Here is a 21915-nt window from a genome sequence, read left to right as displayed (position 1 = left end):
CCTTTTTGCTTTATATGCCATAGCCAGTTATAATGTGTGCATAATAAACACGTAACAACTATGTCTCCTACCATATACAAGACACATGGTATTCAGATTTTGTTTGTTTGAGACAAGTCTCGGAAGAGCCCAGGATGTCCTTAAGCTTGGGGTTTTCCTAACTCAGCCTCGAGTGCTGAGCTATCCTGCTTAGCCACACTTTCGCTTTAAAACTGTACGTATTCTACACCATTCTAAGGCATACTTAATATTTAAAAGATAACAGTTAAAATCTGGAAAATACTATCAAGTTTATATGCCCACAAATTTTCATCCAAATAAGTAAACAGTAGTAAAAGGAATTTTTCCATGGAGACACAGATCAGCTTGGTTTGACAGATCAAAGATAAACTTTATGTCACCGACAGATAAGCTTTGCTATCTGAACAGTGTGAAGAAAACATTCTCTCCGCCTTTGGGAAATCTAATTATCTTGATCTTGGCAGCACCCTTACCATTTTTGAGTTTTAGTTACAGAAATTTGCATTGCCGAGATATTCTGTGAGGATTATGGGAAAGAATCCTGCACTGTGTGTGTCCTGGCTCCAGGCACCATCATTCTTCCGGGATCCCTCCTTGGGCGGGCCCTTCTCCTGGCTCTCAGCTAGGACCCCTGTGGGGTCAGCAAATGATTCTCCATTTGTGAAGCTTGCATTTCATCCTCCTAAAGCTAGGTTGTTCCCAGATCCTTTCATTGTGTGGCCTGAACTTCAAACTGCTAATTCAGGAAGCCAGTTAAAAAACTGGTCCCCAGTCCCTGTCTGCTTATGCCTGGCTGCTATAATAAAATCGGTGTATTCTAGCATCTCTTTCCCTGTCTCTATGAGCATGTATCCCATGTCTCTTATTTCTGTTTACACCATCTTGAAAGATGTGCACAAACCTCTATTCATATATATGGACTGAATACCAAAACAGCGAGTGAAACTGAAGACACCATTATGAGCTCAGGTTTCTTCCACGTCAGATTTTTACTCACCTAGAACCGTCTCAGAACCAATGGGTTCTTCAGCTGGGCTCCCCAGGGTGGGCAATACGTCATCGTCAAAGCTGATGAGGTCGATGTCCCCCAGGGCTTTGCTCTGTGGAGCTGGAACTGGGGGATTGGATGGCAGCCCTTCTCCAAGTGACCGGAACGCTTTGGCTTGTGATGCTACTGAGAGTCGGGGAGGGACAGAAACCAGTTTCGGTGGAATCGAAGGGTACGGTGGGGCATCTGTGGAGGCTGATTTTTTCGGCAGCAAAGGCCGGGGAGCAGGAGTTGGGATTTTCTTCCCCGTATCGGGGCTCTCGGCCATGGGTCTTCCTCCAGAAGTCTCATGGTTCACGCTTCGTGTAAGGCCAGGAGTTGGTTTCTTTGGCAATTCAGGTTTGGTTACTGGGGTGATTCCGGCTTCTTGTGGAGATGAGTATGGGGTGAGCCCTTCTCTGGAAGTCACCTTGAGCCTGTTTTCGGCCCATGTGTCCCATTCCCCAGAAGCTCTGTTAGCAGCTGGCTTGGGTGCCACTAAGGGTTTCCCTGAGGAAACAGCTGGCTTCGGGGGAATCGTGCGGGGAATAATCTCGGGTTTCTTGGGCAGTCCTGGGATTTCTGTGTTTGTCTGACCCTCAAATGCCTTGATCCTGGAAACAATAGTATTTTGGCTTTGTTCTGTGTTCATAATGTTCATCATTGCTTGGCTATCTAAATTGCAGGTGCTGTCCAGTAGACAGTGGGGTGGCCAGTCTTCTCTGGGGGTCACTGGGCTTTTCTGGCTGTTTTTCTCTTTACTGTTAGCATCCCTAGCTACTGGCCTGAGGTTGCTTTTTGATCTTGGTCTTGGCACTGGACATCTTGTAGCACTGGGGTTTTCAGGACAAGTTTGCTCTTCACAGATATCGAAGACGATTAAAGGTGCCACACCTGGGGGGAGGTTACCAGCTGAGGCTGCGGGTGACGGCTGGAGAGGCTGGAGAGGCGCCTGTAGTGCTGACAGGAGCAAAGGAGCAGGGCAAAGGTGTGGTGTTACCATTTGAAAAGCAAAAACTTTTAACAGGAGCTATACAGATTTAAAAATATACAGATGGACTACCAAGAGATTAGATTTCCATTAGGAACTATTCGAAGTCAGCTTACAGGACTGTACAACTTGCATTTGTTTTTGTAACATAGTCATTGTATGTTTTAAAATACCGTTGAAGTCCTGGCTTTCATGAGACATCACACAAACCTGGCTGTCAAAACTCAACAACTTTAATGCTCACTTTCCAAGGCAAGTCACTCTCATCTCTATTGCCGGAGTATAGAATTCTCCAAAGAAGCCCACAGAACAGTCACCCATAGCATCTCACCAAGAAGAACTTATTACTAAATACCTTTATTTATTGAGAAATGTTTCTTTTCCATATCTATCATTATGGAGAAAATCCTTCTCAGTGGGAACAAAGGGGACCCACACTAATGCCCACTGTAGGTTAAACAGAGGGTGCTTTTGTGAGATGGATGAGAGACAGGGTTACAGCTCTCAAGAAAGATCTATTAGAGCAATCACTGCATACCCAAATTAAAGCACACAGGGATCACAAAGCCTAGAAAGCAAGATTCAATAAATGATGCACGACTTGCAAATTATCTTAAAGGCAGGAGGCCAGGCTGATGGCGGCCCCAGAACTAGGTCAGAATTAGGGGAGACAGAGCACTTGCATTACTTGGGGGAGGATCGCTGTCTATGTCCTCCGGAAAGTCCGTCTGCGTCGCAGAGGTGATAGTGCTCCTTGGAGTGGCAGCAGCATTATTGTTATTTGTGGCGTTGACCTGGACTTGGTTGATTTCTTTTATCACTTGCTCATAGGACGGCGGGAGCTGGAGAGTAAAGAATGAAAATTGCCTACGTCTATGGGCAACAACAGGCAAGGTGCCTACAGCCTCATGGTGAAAATCTTGGAATGTAATTTGAAAAAAGAAAATGCAAAGACACAATGTGGTGGTGTTTACGCACCTCAGCAGGAACCAAGTCATTGGGTCTCCAAGGGCCTGCTCCAGGCGTGGAGGGAAATCCCAGTCCTGGAGGTGGAGCTCCTGGAAACCACGAGGCCGGCCTCAGTGGCTCTGCTGCCACGATGGTGATCTCTGGACGCCTGCAAGATGGAGCCTCCCTCAGTAAGGTTCTCAGGTAGGACATGGGTTAACATTGTGTATCAGTGTTTAGAGACTCATGGGGCAAGCACCTTCTAAAAAAGCATCAAAATCTATTAGAGGTCTCAGCATGGCCTTTGTGGTCCTAGTGGCCACAGAGAATAGCCAGGAAAGCTTCAAGGGAGCGAATGACCACCATCCTTCATGAACCTGGAATGCTGGAGAATTAGTCCCCAGTGTGCTTAGCTCGGCTGTGGTTGGCAGGACAGGGCTGATTAAGGCCTCTCAGCTTCATTCCATAGTTCTGCTGTTGGCTAGTAGATGGCACAAATCTGTGGCCTACAGCAGAGAAATATCCTGGCCAGTAGGCTTGTTTGGTTTTCTGTGCTGAGGAAGTATACACAGAACGGAAGTCACCATGTGACAATAACTGGCCAGTGGGCTTGTTTGGTTTTCTGTGCTGAGGAAGTATACACAGAATGGAAGTCACCATGCGACAATAACCCTGTTCTCACTCGGTCTCTGCCCCAGCTTGAAGCTACCTTTAAATGTTTTAATGTACACTTTCACTTTGAGGATTTGGCGTATGTATGCATATCCTAGTCGGCTTTGTATTTTGTATATGACTTGATTTATCTGGAAGACTTGTATCATAGTGACTCAAAAAAACCTTCCTTTCTTACTCTGAGCCTGCATTTTTGTTTGTTTGTTTTGTGACAGGGTCTCACTATGTATGTGGCTCTGGCTGTTCTGGAACTCACTCTGTAGATCAGGCTGGCCTCGAACTCACAGAGATCCACCTGCCTCTGCCTCCCGAGTACTGGGATTAAGGAGGTCCGCCACTACCTTTGGCTTGAGTCTACATGGTTATGTTTAATTCCCAACTTGCTTTTCTAGCAAACTCCACCCATGAGACCCTGGGAAAGTTAGTCAGCGTTTCTGAACTTCAGTTTCTTATCTAACAAACAGGAATATGACATTTGTTTTGTCTTCTCTAGCACTCTCTGAAAATAGAAAAAATGTTGTTATCAAAATTGTATACATATACACATTCTCCAGCAAGCTCATGAAGTATGATAGCTTTACCACTGATTAAGTTAGAACTGCATTCCCTAAAACCCCCATTGCCAGCCTTTTTAACTTAGGAGGAGTTACCAGTGAGTGCTGAGCACTAGAAATATACACGAAGCCTTATGACAACCTTTGAGGTGGGTGTGGCCAGCGCCATTTTACAGAGAGGAAGTTAAGGAGGGCCAGTGGCTTGTCCAAGGCCATATGGTAGGAAATACTGAAGTCAGGATTTGAACATCATTCTATCTCAGCCTAACTCCTTTTTCAGCTGGGATGGGTGGCTCACACCTGCAATCCCAGCACTCGGGAGGCTGAGGCAGGAGGACTGAAGCAAGGGCTTCATAATGAGCTACAGACCAGCCTGGGCTACTGAGTGAGACTGTCTTGTCTCTCTAGTGTCCTAGATAGTCCCTGTTCTTCATTATTCTTTTCTTATTAAAAAAAAAAAAACTATTTATTTTTGTGTATACTGGTGCTTTGACTGCATGTATTAGGGCATGCATATGTTAGGGTGTTGGATCCCCTGGAATGGGAGTTACAGATAGTTGTGAGCTGCTACGTGGGTGCTGGGAATTGAACCCGGATCCTCTGGAAGAATAGCTAGTGCTCTTAACCACTAAGCCATCTCTCCAGCACCTCTTCATTATTCTTTACTGTACTTTAGAGAAGTTTAAAGCAGGGATGATGACTCATAAAGCTTTATCCATTCTTTATCCACCTGTCCATCCTTCTATTTGTCTATCTACCTTTGTTCGTTCATTCATTCATTCATTCATTCTTCTATCTACCTACCTACCTATCTATACATCATCTATTCTTTTACTTTGTTCTCTTTCACCTCTCTCTCTCTCTCTCTCTCTCTCTCTCTCTCTCTCTCACACACACACACACACACACACACATTTTAGTTTTTTTGAGACAGGATTTCTCTGCTTGCCCTGGAACTTGCTCTGCAGACCAGGTTGGCCTTGAACTCACAGAGATTCACTTGCCTCTGCCTCCTGAGTGCTGGGCTTAAAGGCGTGCCGCACCACTGCTAGGCTTTATCACTCTTTCTACTTAACCTCTACCATGTACTCATCCAGATGCCCATCCAGCCTGCCTTTCTTAGTCTTTACTATTATCATACACCCTGCCATCTACTCTTATATCTGTGCAACATCTGTTCAGTACTTATAAGGAAAAATTATCTCTCTACATCACTACAATAAAGTTTTACAGTAGTTGTTTAATAATTACCTTAAAATTGAATTCAGCAAATACAAAAGAATCTTTTAAGGCCTGTGTCATTTCTCTCAAGCAAAACCTTTATTTGTCAAATTTATATATGGGTTCAGAGATGTGTGGATGAGGTAGAAGTCAGTATAGCACTGCTTATGAAGGTAAAATAGTCTGCCAATTGATGCTACTTCACTTTATACTATCAGAACTACCCGCTACTATAATGATAACCATACCTCCTGTCCCGGTGAAGTTCACTCTGAATACAGGTCCGAGAAGCTATGAGAGAAAAACAAACTAGTATAACACCATGCAAATACATTCAATAAATACTAAATTTCGATAGAGTATATAATTAGAAAGAAGTTAACTTATACAGGACACATATAGAAGATATTGCTTTTAATACTGCTAAGAAAAGCAAATCAAAGTGATCTTTAAGTATAGCAGGGTTAATTATAATCATATATTTGTTTTGCAGAAGAAAATAACAGATTTCAAATAGTGTCTAAAATATTGTCTATATTTCTGAAAATCACAGTGTGAAGACTGACCAAAGAAAAGAACATAAAGCAATAATGGGAGAAAAAAATTTAAATTTTATCTACAGGAGTAGCCTAATACAATAGTTTTATTCCTGTTGTAAAAAGTGTAGAAGTAATGACATTTTTTTACTTATTTTTTTTTAGCTTTTCTGACTTTCCAGTAGTTTTATGAAATAATAATAAATATAAGTGTAAATAAATATACTCAAAACACTTTCCCGCTCACATTTATAATACACAATTTTTGTGTGTGGAACAATCAAGACTTTTCTCTAAGTCTCAAACTCAAAAGTCTCTATGGCAGCTAGGTGTGGGGCACACATCCTTAATCCCAGTGCTGAGGCAGAGGCAGGCAGCTCTCTGTGAGCCCAGTGCTAGCCTGGGCTATATAATGAGTTCCAGGCTGGCCAGGACTACATCATGAGTCTGCTCATCAGACTCAAATAAAAGCTCCATGGCTTACATTTTTCTGAATTTTATTTATAAGGCAAATCAATTAAACAGGAAATTATGTCACCTTTGGAGACCCTTTTTAACATAACAGAATATTATCTCTATTTTCAAAGATCCCTTTGGCAGGTGGAATCTTTAAGTACTCTACCGTAAAGACTTGTGTACAAGGGCATTTGTCTGGGAGACAGACTACTTGGGTGGTGGCTTTCAGCACCTCTCTACTACACTTTCCAAGCGCTTCTGATGTGGAGAGATTAGAAGCATGCATCTCACTTATATCTTCTAACTTTCCTCGGAGTGTGACTGCCAGAGCTGAGACCAGAAAAGGCAGGAATAAAAGCTGGGATAATCTCAGAGCTGGGGCAACTGATCCAATGCTGGGCTGTATTTCCCGATATTGGAACTCCCAGTATCAGCAACCCAAACCGATGCCTGGATCTCGACTTGGAGTCTGCTCATAGCATCATTGGGCTCCAGTGACATTTGACAAAGTCAAAGCTGAGCTACATGGAGGAATGTTGTCTACTGGAGCGGGAGAGGTCAGAGCTCTGCAGGGATGTCTGATTGGTAAGGAGGTTTTATTGCATCAGAATCACCCACGTTTGCTGCAGCCATATGCCCACCATCACCACTAAAGCTGGAATCAGCAGATGCAGCACTTCCCCAAGTCTTCCTGCATGAACATACCTCTTCCGCGGGGCATTGTGCTGTACACTAGTCATGAGTGCTAAGGGAGAAAAAGAAGGGGTTACAGAAGAGGAGAGGGAGGGGAAGGGGTGAGCCAGTTGCCTGTGCTCTACAAAAAATCCAGCAACAAGACCAGCAACCGTGTTGCTTTTTCCCTAAGAGGTTAAGAAACATTCTAAAGATCCCTTTAGTTCCCCCCCATTCTGTACACTTCAATGGAAAAGAAAGTTGATGGACCACATTTTCAGATGGTAGGATCATAAGCCTGGACAGGCCATCTTTGATCCTCCTCAAACCATAGGGAGAGCCGCAGAGGTGTGAGCAACTCAGGTCACACAGGTGTGACAGTCCAGATGGCTGGGAACAGCCTGCTGCTGCTCCAAATACTTTGGCTCCTTGTAGAAGTGGGTGAGCTGGCTGTTAGTTCTCATTCTAAATAATCTAAAATAATCTATTAAATAACTAGAGGAAACAAATATGTAGAAAGATTTTATATTGTCCTGACTATAGAACCACCCTATTGGTAAGTCACAATAATAAACAGCTCAAAGGCTACATTTTTTGGACAGGGGTGAGCAGATGAGTGTGATATGACATCAAGGGCATCCAGAGAGGCAAACTTGTGCCTTCAAGTCTGGACGTCTCACCCACATCGCAGGTCTACCTTGTAAACCAAACCTCCCTGGCTTCAACTTCCTTCAGCTGTAAATCAGGGTCCGCTCACAACCTGCCGAAAGTGCTACCCCCTACTGCGAGACAGCTCCCAGCTGATGGTATGGGAGCAATGTTGGAGGAATCTGGATTCTAGGGACATGTTTGTCTAAAAAGTTAATGAAAAGGCCAAGAGTCATGGCACACGCCTATAGTCTCAGCACTTGGGAGGCAGGAGAATAACTATAAGTTCAAGGCCAGCCTGGTGTACATAGTGAGTTCCAGTCTAGTCTGAGCTATGTATCAAAAACCTTGTTTTCAAAAAAACCAAAAAAAAAAAAAAAAAAAAAAATCAGATTATGTCAGATATGTCCTATTAGCACATGTAAAAAAAATTTAAAACATATTTAGGAGCCAAAGAATGAATGCACAAAATCCCACCATAGACTGGATCTAGAATCATTATTAAGGAATTTAAAAAGCAACTGGCTGTGTAATGCGGCTTTAAGAAAGAACAAAGGCTTTCCAGGGTTAGATGCCTGGTTGATTAGATACCAGTAAATAGGTCATCTTAGTTGACTGCTATGATAAAAAAAAATTTACAACTTTTTCCTTTAAGAAATTGTTTGTTGCTTTATTTAAATTAGGGGCTAGGGAGCTGGCTCAGTGGTTAAGAGCAATGGCTGCTCCTCCAGAGGACCCAGGTTAGATATCCAGTACCCACTATGGGCACTCACAACCATCAGTAACTATGTGTATGGATGTTTTGCCTGCATCTATGCCCATGTATTCTGTGCATACCAGGTGCCCACAGAGGCCAGAAGTAGACACTGGATCTCTGTGGCCTGGAGTCACAAATGATTGTGAGCTGCCACGTGAATGCTGGGACTCAGACTCCGGGTTTCCAGAAGAGCATCAAGCTTTTAACCCCTAAGCCATCTTGCTAGCCCTACAAATGTTCTTAAACAATAGGCGAAAGGGAGAATGGGGGTGGTGTTGTTAATTACCCCTCACTTTATGGTTATATGAATGAGGACAGTATATCCATTTGTCCTTGTTTTTGTGGCAGAGCAATAGCAGGCACATGTTGTTTTTTACCATGTGAGTGACAGATAGGAATTAAAGGACGAATTGGTCATTAGAACCCAAAACCCCTTTGCTTCATCTTCTCCTCCCTCCCTTTGCTGGGGCCATTGTGCCAGTTTCCTCCTCTCTTGTGCCCCGTCTTGCTCTCCCAGATCACTGCTTCCCCTCCAGCCACAAACTTCCCCATCCTCCGCAGCCTATAACCAGGTTCCCTCTGCTGGACTTTCCTGTCTCCAACACCAGCCCCTCCTTTGTTTATTTTTACTCCCAAACTTGGTTCTAGTCAATGTTGAAATGTTCTACGGTGGCTACTATCTCCACCGACCTCCCAGGCACAGAACGTACTGGCCTGTGCTTTGACCCCTTTCCTTGGCCTCAGCAGCCTCGCATCCTTCCACAGAGAACTCCTTCAGCCCCACAGGCAGCCGGCTCCTGGTTTTTCCACAACTCCGGCCTTTCCTTCTGAGTTTGTTTTGCCCCTTTATGCTCAACCGTCTTCTCTTTACCTTGCACAGTCTAAGCAGACTCTGTCCCAGGGAACCTAGGGAGTCAGGGACAAAGAGCAAGTCCTCACATTCCAGGAAGGAGAGGGAAGACACCAGCTGGTGGCAGCACAGAATGCCCACACATCTCCTCCATTACTGTCCCTTAAAGAGAAGAGCTGTAAGAGACACTACAAGATTCTGTCTCTTGTATCTTTTTCCTCCCAATATGAGTGCTGAGAACCAAACTCCATCAAAGAACAACACTTAACCACTGACCTCTCTGCCATGACAACAGATTGTTATGAATTGCCATCACACCGACTGTTCCCCGTAACTGTTCAAAGCCATGTTCTTCGTGACGCGTGGATGCTTTAAATCCATATTAAATATTAAAACCTATATTCCTAAACATAGGCTATATTATTTCTAGTGTAGTAATCTCCACTCCAGTTTTAAAGTAAAACATCTAAAACCCTGTCTTTACTTTTTCTGTCAAAGGTAATCCCTGTTCTGTTTATATAAAGGCCTTTATTTACAAAAGGTTAAAATCCTATACCAACAGCAAATCATAAAACACCAGCCAAGAGGGAAAGTCACAAAATATAAATGTTAAGTTTGGAGAGAATTCTACTATGGAAGTATGAGCCTATCTTTATAGGCATCTATTGAGTTTTTTGAGGCAGGGTTTCTCTGGCTGTCCTGGAACTCAATCACTCTGTAGACCAGGCTGGCCTTGAACTCACAGACCTGACAAACTCTGCCTCCCAAGTGCTGGGATTAAAGGCGTGTGCCACCACTGCCAGGCTACACTTACAGAGCTTTTGAAAATTTCATAAAGAGACTAAATTAATGAAAGAGACAGGCTTTGGTATTTTTTATTTTGTGTTTTATGTGTATAAGTGTTTTGCTTGCATGACTGTCTGCCGTGTGCATGCAGTGCCTTTGGAGGCCAGAAGATGGCATTGGATCCATCGGAATTGGAGTTATGGATGGTTGTGGGCTGCCATATGGATTCTGAGACTTGAACCCAGGGTTTCTGGAAGAATAGCAGTGACATTAGCCACTGAGCTGTTTCTCTAGACCAGAGGTTAATATTTTTTTAAATTCAGCAGATAGATACCTCTTATTTTAGAAAAAATATTACATAAGATTCTATCTGCTTGTTGATACTGCATAGCCAGATTAAGGCTGTTGGTTTTGTTTTTTTAAGACAGGATCTCATATAGCCCAGGCTGGCCTCAAATTCCTTATGTAGCCAAGGATAACTGCCAACTCTGGATTTCCCCTTTCCACCTCCCAGTGCTAGGATTATAGCCATGTCCACCATGCCTGGCTCCAGATTTAAGTTGCTTGACTGTATGAGGGAAGTATAATTCTGAGATACTGGCTTATCAAGCAATGATAGTGAAAAAAACCAGCTGTCGAAAATACATGATTAACTCTTAGGAGAAGCTATACGTATTGGGTCCTTGGTAGATTCATCATATACAATCACTTGCTGGGAATTTCAACCATCATTTATAATGACTACAGAGGAAAATACAGAACAGAAGAAAACAAACTTACATCTCTTGATTACCGCTCTAATGGATGACAGGGGTCCTTGGCTAGAAAGAGAGAGAGAGAGAGAGAGAAAATGTATTACACATTCATCAATCCTGTGGAGAATAGTTTTACACAATGCCGGGTCTTCTAGGGGCATAAGACATTAGTTACTGGCCTCTTTACAGAACAAAAATTAATGAAAAACCTTAAATTGCCTTTTATATTACGATGCCTTAAAATTGCTTTCATAGAAATCTACAAATTACATCTCCCAGTAAAACCCTGGACACTCCCCCTCATCAGGCAGTATTATCACACGATGCTCACAAGAGCCCTGCATAGCTCTCCTACAACCTTACAGCAGCTAAATACATTATCTGAATACCAATTTAACCTAAGGGCCAACAGTTTCTTCTTTAGATCAGGCTTTAAAACACCTCAACCCAACAAAGCAATCTTCTACTTCTGTTGGATTCTGGTCAGCAGCTGGCTGCGGCTTCCTGCTGTCTTTGTGCTCTTGGAAGAGTGACAGCCCCTTCTTCCCATGTGCCCATGCACTGGCCAAGTCTCGCTAGCTACAAAGTGTTTGATGCTAGCGTTGTTTCTATTCAAATCAAATGATCTTTGGAACATTGGGGGGAGGGGGGGAGACAATCAGTTTAATGAGAGGATTTGAGTCGGGAGGGACAATTTGGTTTCTTTTTTTTTTAGAATGTTCTTTTAAAGTTATACTTGCTATGGTAGCTTGAATGCCCCCCTCCCCCTCATATATTTGAATGATTTGTCACCAGGGCCTGGAACTGTTTGAGAGGGATTAGGAGGTGTGTCCCTAGGGGTGGGCTTTGAGGTTTCAAAAGCCCACATCAGGCCCAGAGTCTGTCTGTCTGTCTGTCCATCCATCTTTCTCTGCCTGTGGCCAGGATGTTATTTCAGCAACTGCTCCAGCACCATGACTGTTTGCGTCCCACCATGATGGTCATGGATTAACCCTTTGAAACTGTAAACAAGCCCCCAATTAAATGCTTCCATTTGTAAGAGTTGCCTTGGTCATGGGATCTTTTCACAGCAACCAACTAAATAAGAAACTCGCTTTAAAATTTATGTTCTTTCAAAAATATGCCTTGTTTCATAAGCAGGAAAACTGAGCCTTCTGGGTATCAGTTTATTTAAAGGAGGGCTCTTTAAGAATAAAATCGCTATGGCTTAAACATGTCTCCTATAAAGCATGTATCAGAAGCTTAACTCCCAAGAACCCATATTTGGAGGACTTGGTTAGAGGAAACCAGACTGTAAGGGCCCTGCTGCCATCAAGTAAACAGGAACGCATTCATTGGAGATGGATTTGTATCCTGTCCACACATGCTCTCTATCACCTGCCCCTTTGCCTTCCACCAATGAACTGTGATGTTATAAACAGAGCTACGGTTAGCCTGATTTGCGTCCCCCAGAAGAACCCAGGTGAGCTATGGAATGACTCGTGTTTCTGTTTCGCGTGTGCTGGAGGGAACCCGAACCACCATGTAGTAACTTTAGATTTAAAGCAATAATTATGCAACAGAGGAAAGGAAGCACTGTTCTGCAAGTATTCCGTTCCACGGATATAAAGGAAAAGTGATATTCTCATAGTCTAAATTAATGCCACATCACAATCTGCTGGGCTGGATGTGATGAACTGTGAAGAGCAAGAGAAAGTGGAGCTGAGCAGAGTCGGTCTTCAAGTTCTAAGATTTGATAAGCTTCACAGTTAAGAGGTAGGAGATAAAGCCTTGTAACGGGGTCCCAGGGATGTGAGTGGCAGAGTGGGGCTTAGCACAGGATTTGATTTCTAGCCCCACATCCATTGAATGTGGAAGCACAGGCTTGTAACTCTCTTACTCTGGAAGTGGAGGCAGAAGGAGCTTCAAGCTCACCCTCGGCTATGGAATGAGTTTGAGGCCAACTTGGGTAACATGAGACTCCATCCTTAAAAAAAATGAAACAAAGAAAACGAATGCGATCCATCTGGAGTGGCTTTCCACACCAGAGGGGCTGACTGCACTCCAGAGACCAACACATGTCATGTGCCCATCCACGTGCTATCACTGAACTGCATCTCCAGCCTTGAGGGATGCTTTTCCTAAAATTAAAAATGCTGACAAAACAAAAAAGAATTTCTAATCTGGGAGTGATGGGCACACTTATAATCCCAGCCCTTGCTGGTGTGTCTGAGGCTAGCCCAAGTTCATAGTGACTTATGGGGCACCTTTACCTGGCAGGCTTGTGCCTCAAAACTAAAAACAAGCAAACAAAACAACAAAGTAAAGCAAAACTAAAGCTACAAAATCAAACTAAGGCCCTGTGTACTTAAATGTCTGGAATCTGAAAGGAAAAGTTATTTGAGTTCAAATGCCTTCACTTTTGGTTACTACTAACAAGCCAATTTCTAATTTTTATGATCAATACCCCCATGTATGCAGATGCACTACTGGACTCCGTGGGTCATACAAAGAAAGAAAAGGGTATCAAGGTGGGAGGGGCTGTGTTGAGGGGCAGGCCTGGGGGAGAGGCGGCTTTGGTTAGATATGATTAAGATACAGTGTATACAGGTATGGGGTTGTCAAAGAATAAGTAGAAAAATTCTTTAAAAGGATCAATGATACAATACCAGCTTCACCAGACACTTTAATATTCATCTTTTCCAAAGATAAACAAATCATATAAAGGATAGGTACAGCTAATTTCAACAAGTTCTCTTCACATGCTACACATCTGTGGGGAGAGCCAGGCTGGCAGGGTGGGGTGTGTCTATGTGTTGCCTGGAGCCACATCAGTGTCCAGAAAGGGTACAAACCTACAGCCAGCTAGAGACCTACTTCCACTCCTGTGAGCGGGCCATTCAATTTACTTCCTGCTACTTTTCTGCCAACATATGTCCATCTTCTGGCTGCCTGCCAAGACTTAAAGGCAAATGATGTGAAAATATATTAGCACAGAGCTGGCACAGATTTAAAAAAAAATGTGTATTTCCTACTCTACTTTCCGATATTGAAATTTCTATAGTTCATTATATACGTGGCTGAATTTTTGTGGCTGTTACTGATTTTGCAATAAAATCTCATGTGTTCTGGGCTGGTCTCAAATTAATTATGCGGTTGATGATGCCCTTGAATTTCCCATCCTCCCATCTCCATCTCTGGAATGCTGGAATTATAGGCACGTGTCACTACACCTGGATTATACGGTACTGTGGATTGACCTCAGGGCTTCATCCATGATGCTCAAGCAAGCGTCTTACCAACTGTGCTCCAAGCCCAACCAGGCTGACGCTTTCAGAGCTACTGAGTCAGCACCTGCTGGGCTGACCTAGAGCTACATAACCCTATCTTGAAAATACAAATATTTTCTTGCCAGTTGGACTTATTGTTCTCCATTTAGCAAACATTCCAAGTTTTACAACGTGTACCTCTTGTAGACCTCATCTCTTAGAGCATCAAGGGAACTACAGACTTTTGTACTTTTGAACCATGTTCTTATTCCTATTGTAACCACAGGCAGTCCTCTGTTCTGTTAGGTCACCCTCCCAGAATGTGTTCTACAAAATGGCCACGGAGATCAGTGGGTTCTGAACATTTAGTTTCAGATTGCTTTAAGTCTATTAAAAAGAAATTCTATATAAAGTTCAAAGATCATGGAAAATGCTTTCAACTGTTAGAACTACAGAACATTTAAAATTGGAGTGTGCTACCCCGTCCTTCCTAATTCTCTCTATTTCTTTTTTAAATACATGCATGTCTTGACTTCCTAATTAGATTGCAGGTTCCTCAAGGAGAAATAATGGCCTCTCCCTATTTTCACAGAGCAATTCAGTGGAACCGAATCATGTGCTTGCTGAACTGATGTGAGCCTAATCCCACTTGCAGGGAGAAAGAAATATAATTTAGCTAGTTCCAGTGATTCCACCCACTTAGCACACATCTTCAAATCCTGCCGCTGGGTTTGTCTTGTTGGGATCAATACCCAGTTACGCCATGTCATAGGCACATCTTGCCCAAAGTGTCTTGAGTCTAAAAACAGGAACTGTTCACTGGGGCCGGTGGCACATGCCTGTAATCCCAGCACCGAGGAGGTGAAGTGAGGAGGATGTCGGTTTCAAGGCCAGCCTGGGATACACAGTGAGACCTTGGCTCAAAAAATGCAATTACCTGGGGCTATAGCTCAGTGGTAGAGCATGTGTCTCACGTGTCCTGAGCCCTGAATCCATTGCCAGAACCGAGGAGAATAAAGAGGTACTTTCCACATGGGACATTGCCTTGGCATGCATGTGGCACTCACTGGAGGATTGGCCTCATTACCAACAGTGGGTGGAAGAGTGGCAGTGTTGGCGTTTTACACAAGGGTGTTTTAGACTCCAGCCTTTAACATGGGTACTCCATTTAACATTTAACTCCAACACTGGTAACAGACAGGAGAACTTGCATGCCAGGTCACAGAATTTCAGGAGCGTTTGCTTTACAGTTGCTTGTGGTTTTTAGCTGCACACTCTCTGAGCTTCTTTCTCTCATTATAAGACTCTGCTAGCTTCCAGTGAACAGGGTAAAAACGGATGTACTGCTAGTTTCAAGCTATGTGTAACATATAGTAACACCGCTGTGACTGCATCAGATAAAATGTGTCGGGGCGGGGGCAGTAGAACCAGGAGTAGTCATGTGGTCAGAATAAAAAACAAAAAATTAAAGGCAGATATTTCTTTCATTACAGTCTATACCTAAAGTCCTACCATTTCTACAATAAATAAATAAATAAATAATAGGTATAAGCACTCCCTCTTTTCTAATAACCCCCAGAGATTAGCTCTGTTCCTATAGAGACACTGAAAAGTCAAAGAAACTCATGCAGATATCTGTATCTGATTGGCAGACTACTTCAACTTTAGACCATGTTAAAGAGATGGAAGTGGGGCTGAGGAGCCGGCTCATTAGTTAAGAGCACTGGCTGCCAATTCCAGAGGAATAAAGTTCAATTCCCAGCATCCACATGGTGGCTCACAAGCATCTGTAACTCCAGTTCCAGGGATCCAATGCCCTCTCCTGGCTCCTGTGGGCATTGCATACACACAGACAAATATGCACAGAACAGCCATACATATTTAAAAAAGAAAAACAAAATTGACAAAAGGATGTGCGGGGCTGGAGATTGCTCCATGGTTAGAGTGTAAGCACCAAGAGGAGGACCAGGGTTCCAACCTCAGGAGCTATGTAAAAGTCTGGGTCACGTGACACCCACTTGTAATCCCAGAGCTCCAAAGGCAGAGGGGGGACTACCTGAGCAAGCTAGACTACCTATGAGTGATCTTGGGGTTCAACTGAGAGGCCCTGCCTCCGTGAATAGGTTGGAAAGTGACTGAGGTTTACTCCAAATTTCAATACGTAGGCCCACTAATGTGCAAGAACACCCCTTACCACATGTGTGCCCACACAAACACATATGTACACACCTATACACGACATACACATACATGGAAAGAAAGATAATAGAAGAAAGTAAGAAGAATGAGAGGAAGAGAGAAATATATTTCACACTGCCCCTTGTTATATTTGGCCCTTCTTTTGACAGTGTTTCTAACCCATTTTGAAGCAACCAATATTGAAATCTAGGAGACAGAAATTCCTAGCACAGGTCTCTGGTACTACTGATGATGTAGCAAAAAATAAAAAATTCAGTAACAGAAAACTTGAAGTTCCAGAAACAGCTGACATTTGGAATTGGGCTAGCAACAGAATACATTACACAAGGGCGTGTGCATGCATGCAAGCTTTAGGGAGAATTCTTAACTTCAGCATCCGTACTGCTCAGACAAGACTAGAGTCACCCCAATCAATCAGTACAATATTCTACAGAAAGAATATATCAAACATTATGACTGATATAAAGTTGCTCAAAGACCAGAGGGTTTAACAGAAAACAACAGGCAAAGAAACCAGGTTGAAAACATGAGTTTATGTTTCCCTATCCTTCACAAGACTAAAATAAAACTACCAAGAGGGAGGGAAAGCATTTTTTTTTTCTTAAAGACAAGAAAAATACACATTTTTAGCATTTGAAATCGATCAAAGTATTTATTGATACTTCTGAAAACAAAGGAAGTAACACAATTAGGAGGTGTAATTTTCTTACACCTTCGATGGAAGTAAAATGCCTAAGTTACTATAAGACACCACAATAAGACAGGCATAGAGGCACATAACCCCAGCACTTGGGAAGCAGCACAGGCCACACAGGGAGGAAGATGTCTCAAAACTACCACTCCCTCCAAACAAAAGGACAAGGACAACAGTATTTCCCACATCAAAATAACTTTTAAAATACCTTTTATGGGGCTGGACAGATGGATGGCTGAGTGACTGTTCTTGCAGAGGACCCGAGTTTAATTTCCAGTACCCACACGGTAGTTCACAACTGTCTATAATTTGATGCCCTCATCTGACCTCCACAGGTGTGCACATGATGCATGCACATACATGGATGCAAAACACTTGTACACAGAAGAAAAAGTCTTTAAAAATTAAAAATACCTTATTAATTAAGCTTTAAGATTCAGTCTTGCTGCAGGGCGGGGTGGCACACGCCTTTAATCCCAGCACTCGGAGGCAGAGGCAGGTGGATTTCTGAGTTCGCAGCCAGCCTGGTCTACAGAGTGAGTTCCAGGACAGCCAGGGCTACACAGAGAAACCCTGTCTCAAAAAAAAAAATAAAAAATAAAAAAAACGGACTCAAAAAAAAAAAAAAAAAAAAAAAAAACCAAAAACTAAAAAGCAAACAAACAAACAAACAAAAAGATTTGGTCTTGCTATTTTGCCCAGGCTGGTCTCCAACCAAGCAATCTTCCTGCCTCTGTCCCCTCAAGTAGCTTAGACTACAGGTGTGTGCACAGTTACACCGAGCCCCTAGCTGCTCACTTCTTAGCTTTGCCTCCCTCAGTCAAATCAGTTCTTAGACATGTTTGCACTCAGACAGAAACAGCTGTAAATCTCTGGAAAGTGGCCTTGGCTCCAGCAGGGAACCTGCCTGCAACAGAACAGAATGTGCTGTGTTACACAGCAGTTGTGGTGTTTGGAAAGGCATTTGATCCTGTCATTTCATCAATAAGAAGGATAAAACTAAGACTGATGTTGAATAATTACAGGTGGTTTGTTACTCAACGGTGAGTCTTTGCTCTGCCTATAGGGGCTATCCTATTACGTGGCACGTATCATTCTGCCCTCAAAGGTCAACCTTACTTTGAAAGTAATTTGTTAAAGATTAACTTATTTTTATAGTACTTAAATTGTTTTTTATTTATTTTATGTATGTGAATACACTGTTGCTCACTCTCTTCAGATGTGCCAGAAGAGGGCATCGGATCCCACTACAGATGGCTGTGAGCCACCATGAGGTTGCTGGGAATTGAACTCAGTACTTCTGGAAGAAGTCAGTGCTCTTAACTGCTGAGCCATCTCTGCAACTCCAGATTAGCTTATTTTTAGTAGTGTGTGTGTGTGTGTGTGTGTGTGTGTGTGTGTTTGTGTGCACAGGAGTACTGGTGCCTGCAGGGCCTTGAGATTCCTCAGGAGCTGGACTTAGGCACCTGTCTTAGCTGCCTGACTTGGGTGCTAGGAGCCAAACGCTTCTTCTGAAACAGCAGTTTGCTCTTAACCACTGAGCAATCTCTCTATCCCCAAACGTAACTTTAAAAAAAATTTTTTTGGGGGGAGGGGATTTTTTGAGACAGGGTTTCTCTGTGTAGCCCTGGCTGTCCTGGAACTCATCTGTAGACCAGGCTGGCCTCGAACTCAAAAATCCGCCTGCCTCTGCCTCCCGAGTGCTGGGATTAAAGGCGTGCGCCACCACGCCCGGCTAAACATAACTTTTTAAAACAGCTTTACTTATTTTTGTTTTAGGTATATGAAGAAATGGATATAGCTCATGTGCTTTTTTGGTACCCTCAGAAGCCAGAAGCCAACATTCAGTCCTCTAGAACAGGCGTTACAGGATGTTTAGAGCCACCGTGTAGGTGCTGGGAATTGAACCCTGGTCTTTTGTAAGAGCAGTGAGTGCTTCCAACAGCTGGAGCCATCTCTCCAACTCCCCAAAACAAACCGGTCTAACTGTCCATTCGCACACCTGTACACAGATTCATTTCAGCCTGTTTCTCTTGTTGGTAATTTATAAGTGGGAAGGACCATCATCAGATAAATAGCGTTTAGACACTCTTATGGTGAGTTATTGTTGGTTACCGGTTCAGGTTAATACTGGACTGTGTGCCAAGTGCTTCTGCATGAGCCTGCCCTGGACTGGCTGGGTCCTTTGAGGGATGGCTCTGGCTCTGGCTGCTGAAAGCAAGGTGGACTCTCCTACTTATGTCTGTAAAGTTTTGCTACTAGGAATTGTCATTCAATCTTTTTGTATTTGCAGAGAAGAAGATATACTTTCTTAGTTTTTGAGTCTGACAATGGCCTCTTGTTTAGATGTATTTTATTTGGACTTGCACATAATTAGTTCTATATTTGATAATTATTTTGTAAAGGTTCCAAGTGTCCGAAGGTGGTCCCTGTCTTCTAGTCTGCATTAAAATCTCAGGTTTTGTTAATTGTTTGTTTAACTGACTGTTTACTTTTCTCTTCCCCACAAATAAAGCTTTTGAAGGCAGTGGTTCATTTTTACAGCTATCCCCAGCACCTAGGAAAAACTGGAACCCCACAAATGCTCGCAAGAAATACTAATTACATGAATGGTTTTTAAAAATATTTATTTATTTATTTATTTATTTATTTATTTATTTATTATAAATACACTGTAGCTGTCTTCAGACACTCCAGAACAGAGCATCAGATTTCATTATGGGTAGTTGTGAGCCAACATGGGGTTGCTGGGATTTGAACTCAGGACCTTTGGAAGAGCAGTCAGTGCTCTTACCTGCTGAGCCATCTTGCCAGCCCAAGTGTTTTATTTTTATTTTTTTAAAGTGTTGGTGCCAAAGAGATGGCTCAGTTAAGAGCACTGGCTGCTCTTCCAGAGAACCTGGGTTATTCCTAGCACAGACAGTGGTTCATAGCTGACTGTGACTACAGTTTCAGAGGGGATCCAAAGTTGTCTTCTGGCCTCCAAAGACAGCACATATGTATGGTGTACAGACAGACATACATGAAGGCAAAACAATACATATAAAATAAAACTACATAAATCCTAAAAATTCTAAGTTTGCAGATTGATTGAGTGTGATTGTTGACTCTATCTTATTTTCACACCTCGGCAGGGGTGGTTTAGGGAACGGATCATTTTCTTTCCGTAAACAGCTTTGACAGTGCATACAGGCCCTGAGTCATTTTATTATTCAACTTTGGATCCAGGGGATTTTCTCTCCTATAATGGTAAATAAATCTGACCTCAGGCTGCTAATTTCACATAGTGATTGATTGGATGATGGCTTAAATATAATGTTCATTATTCAAAGGTGTTAAAATTGACATGAGCCGATTGATTTATTTTGTTTTGCTTTTTGCCACAGCAAGTTATTTTAAAATAATTCACCGGGCTGACAAGATGGCTCAGTGGATAAAAGTGTTTGCTCTGAGGCTTCGGGATCTGAGCTTGGTTCCCAGAACTCAGTGAAAGGAGAGAACTGACTCCACAAAGCCGTCCTCTGGCCTCCACACGTGTGCCCACATGATAAACACACACACATGATAACACATAAAACAATGTACAAACTACACAGAGCATTGTGTCCACTGTATGTATGACGCTTAAGAACCACAGTGGCATGGTAGCGCCACACTATAATTACATGCCTGGAAGGACAACTCGGTTAGCATAGGAGGCACAGAGCGCTGTCTGCTGTCGTGTGTTGAACAACACCTTTGTGTTTATATCGGTGAAGCCTTCTTGTTTGTTTTACTGTGGAAGCTTTCATTCTGTTGTCAGTGGCATTGACAATATAGCTGCTGACACCAACAATAATTCCCGAACGGAGGAGGATCGTCTCATGCATCACTCTGTGCTCTTTTTGTAACGCTGTCTGTCGTGCTGAAACAGAACCAGGACTTGTGTACACCATGCCTAGGCTTTACTGCTGAACCGGAGCCCCAGCTTACTATCCTGCTTTTGATACGCGTGCAAGTTAAATCTGCATCACTCACATTTTTTTCCATCACTTTAAGTGTAGACGGTGAGCAAAATGCTAAGTCGACCCCCTGGTCTGCCCATTTTTCCAGTATTGATATTCCCACCCTTGCTTGTTCACAGTGTGCCTCCCCTTGAAAGAGGTGCAGATTGCACACCTAGCAAGCAAAATTAACATGGTAGGAGGTGGTGTTCTTATAGCACATCCATTTTGTGATTTATTTCATTGCAAATTAAAGCCAGGCATGGTACTTGATGCCTATAAGTTCAGCACTTGGGAGTCTCAGGCAAGAGGATTTGCCTTGAGTTCAAAATCAGCTTGGCTAGAATAGTGAGTTTCAGGCTAGCCTGGGCTAATGAATGAGACGCTGTCTGAAATAAAATAACAAACCAACATAGAGCCAGAAGATCAAAAAGATTTGTGAGTTAATATAATTCTTAACATTGCCAGTGTCTAACAGCAAATTTGTAAAAATGTGTCGGTTCTTGTGTGTGTGTGTGTGTGTGTGTGTGTGTGTGTGCATGTATGATCAATTCATTCAGACTGCTTCAACAAAAATACCACAGACTTACTGGCTCATTAAAATTGACAGGGATTTTTCTTTCTCATAGATCTGGAGGCTGGGAAGGTCACGGCCAAGGTGACAATAAGCACTGCATATCTGATGGGGACCTGTTTCCTGGTCATAGAGACTGCCTTGTCCTTGTCCTCACATAGCAAAGTGACAAGTGTCTGCTGAGGATCTCTGTTGAAGGGCTCTGCCCTCAGAACACAATCCTAGCTTAAAGCTCCTACCTGTGGGGCTGAGGAGACAGATGGCTCAGTGGGCGAAGGGAGATGGGAGGACCTACTAGCTAGCCTGGGGGATAGAATAAGAAC

At 43.0% G+C, this 21915-nt stretch overlaps 1 protein-coding gene across 6 annotated transcripts in view; it reads right to left on the bottom strand.

Moving 5' to 3' along the window:
- Positions 1–21915, bottom strand: part of Sh3d19 (SH3 domain containing 19) — a 154824-nt gene that overhangs the window by 40702 nt on the left and 92207 nt on the right. For 4 of the 6 annotated variants that reach the window (XM_021157571.2, XM_021157572.2, XM_021157575.2 and 1 more), the window contains 5 exons: positions 10920–10960; positions 5683–5725; positions 3018–3156; positions 2728–2881; positions 1019–2008 (listed from right to left, as the gene is read on the bottom strand). In XM_021157571.2, the coding sequence (XP_021013230.1) occupies positions 1019–2008; positions 2728–2881; positions 3018–3156; positions 5683–5725; positions 10920–10960 (1367 nt within the window). Of the gene's footprint in view, positions 1–1018; positions 2009–2727; positions 2882–3017; positions 3157–5682; positions 5726–7131; positions 7172–10919; positions 10961–21915 lie in introns of all 6 variants that reach the window. The other 2 variants (XM_029475567.1, XM_021157574.2) reach the window with 1 other exon arrangement.

Source organism: Mus caroli, chromosome 3 (assembly GCF_900094665.2).
Source record: "Mus caroli chromosome 3, CAROLI_EIJ_v1.1, whole genome shotgun sequence".
NCBI classification, from domain to species: domain Eukaryota; kingdom Metazoa; phylum Chordata; class Mammalia; order Rodentia; family Muridae; genus Mus; species Mus caroli.
The sequence above is the reverse complement of the archived record's forward strand: the minus strand, read 5'-3'. Positions and strand labels throughout refer to the sequence as shown.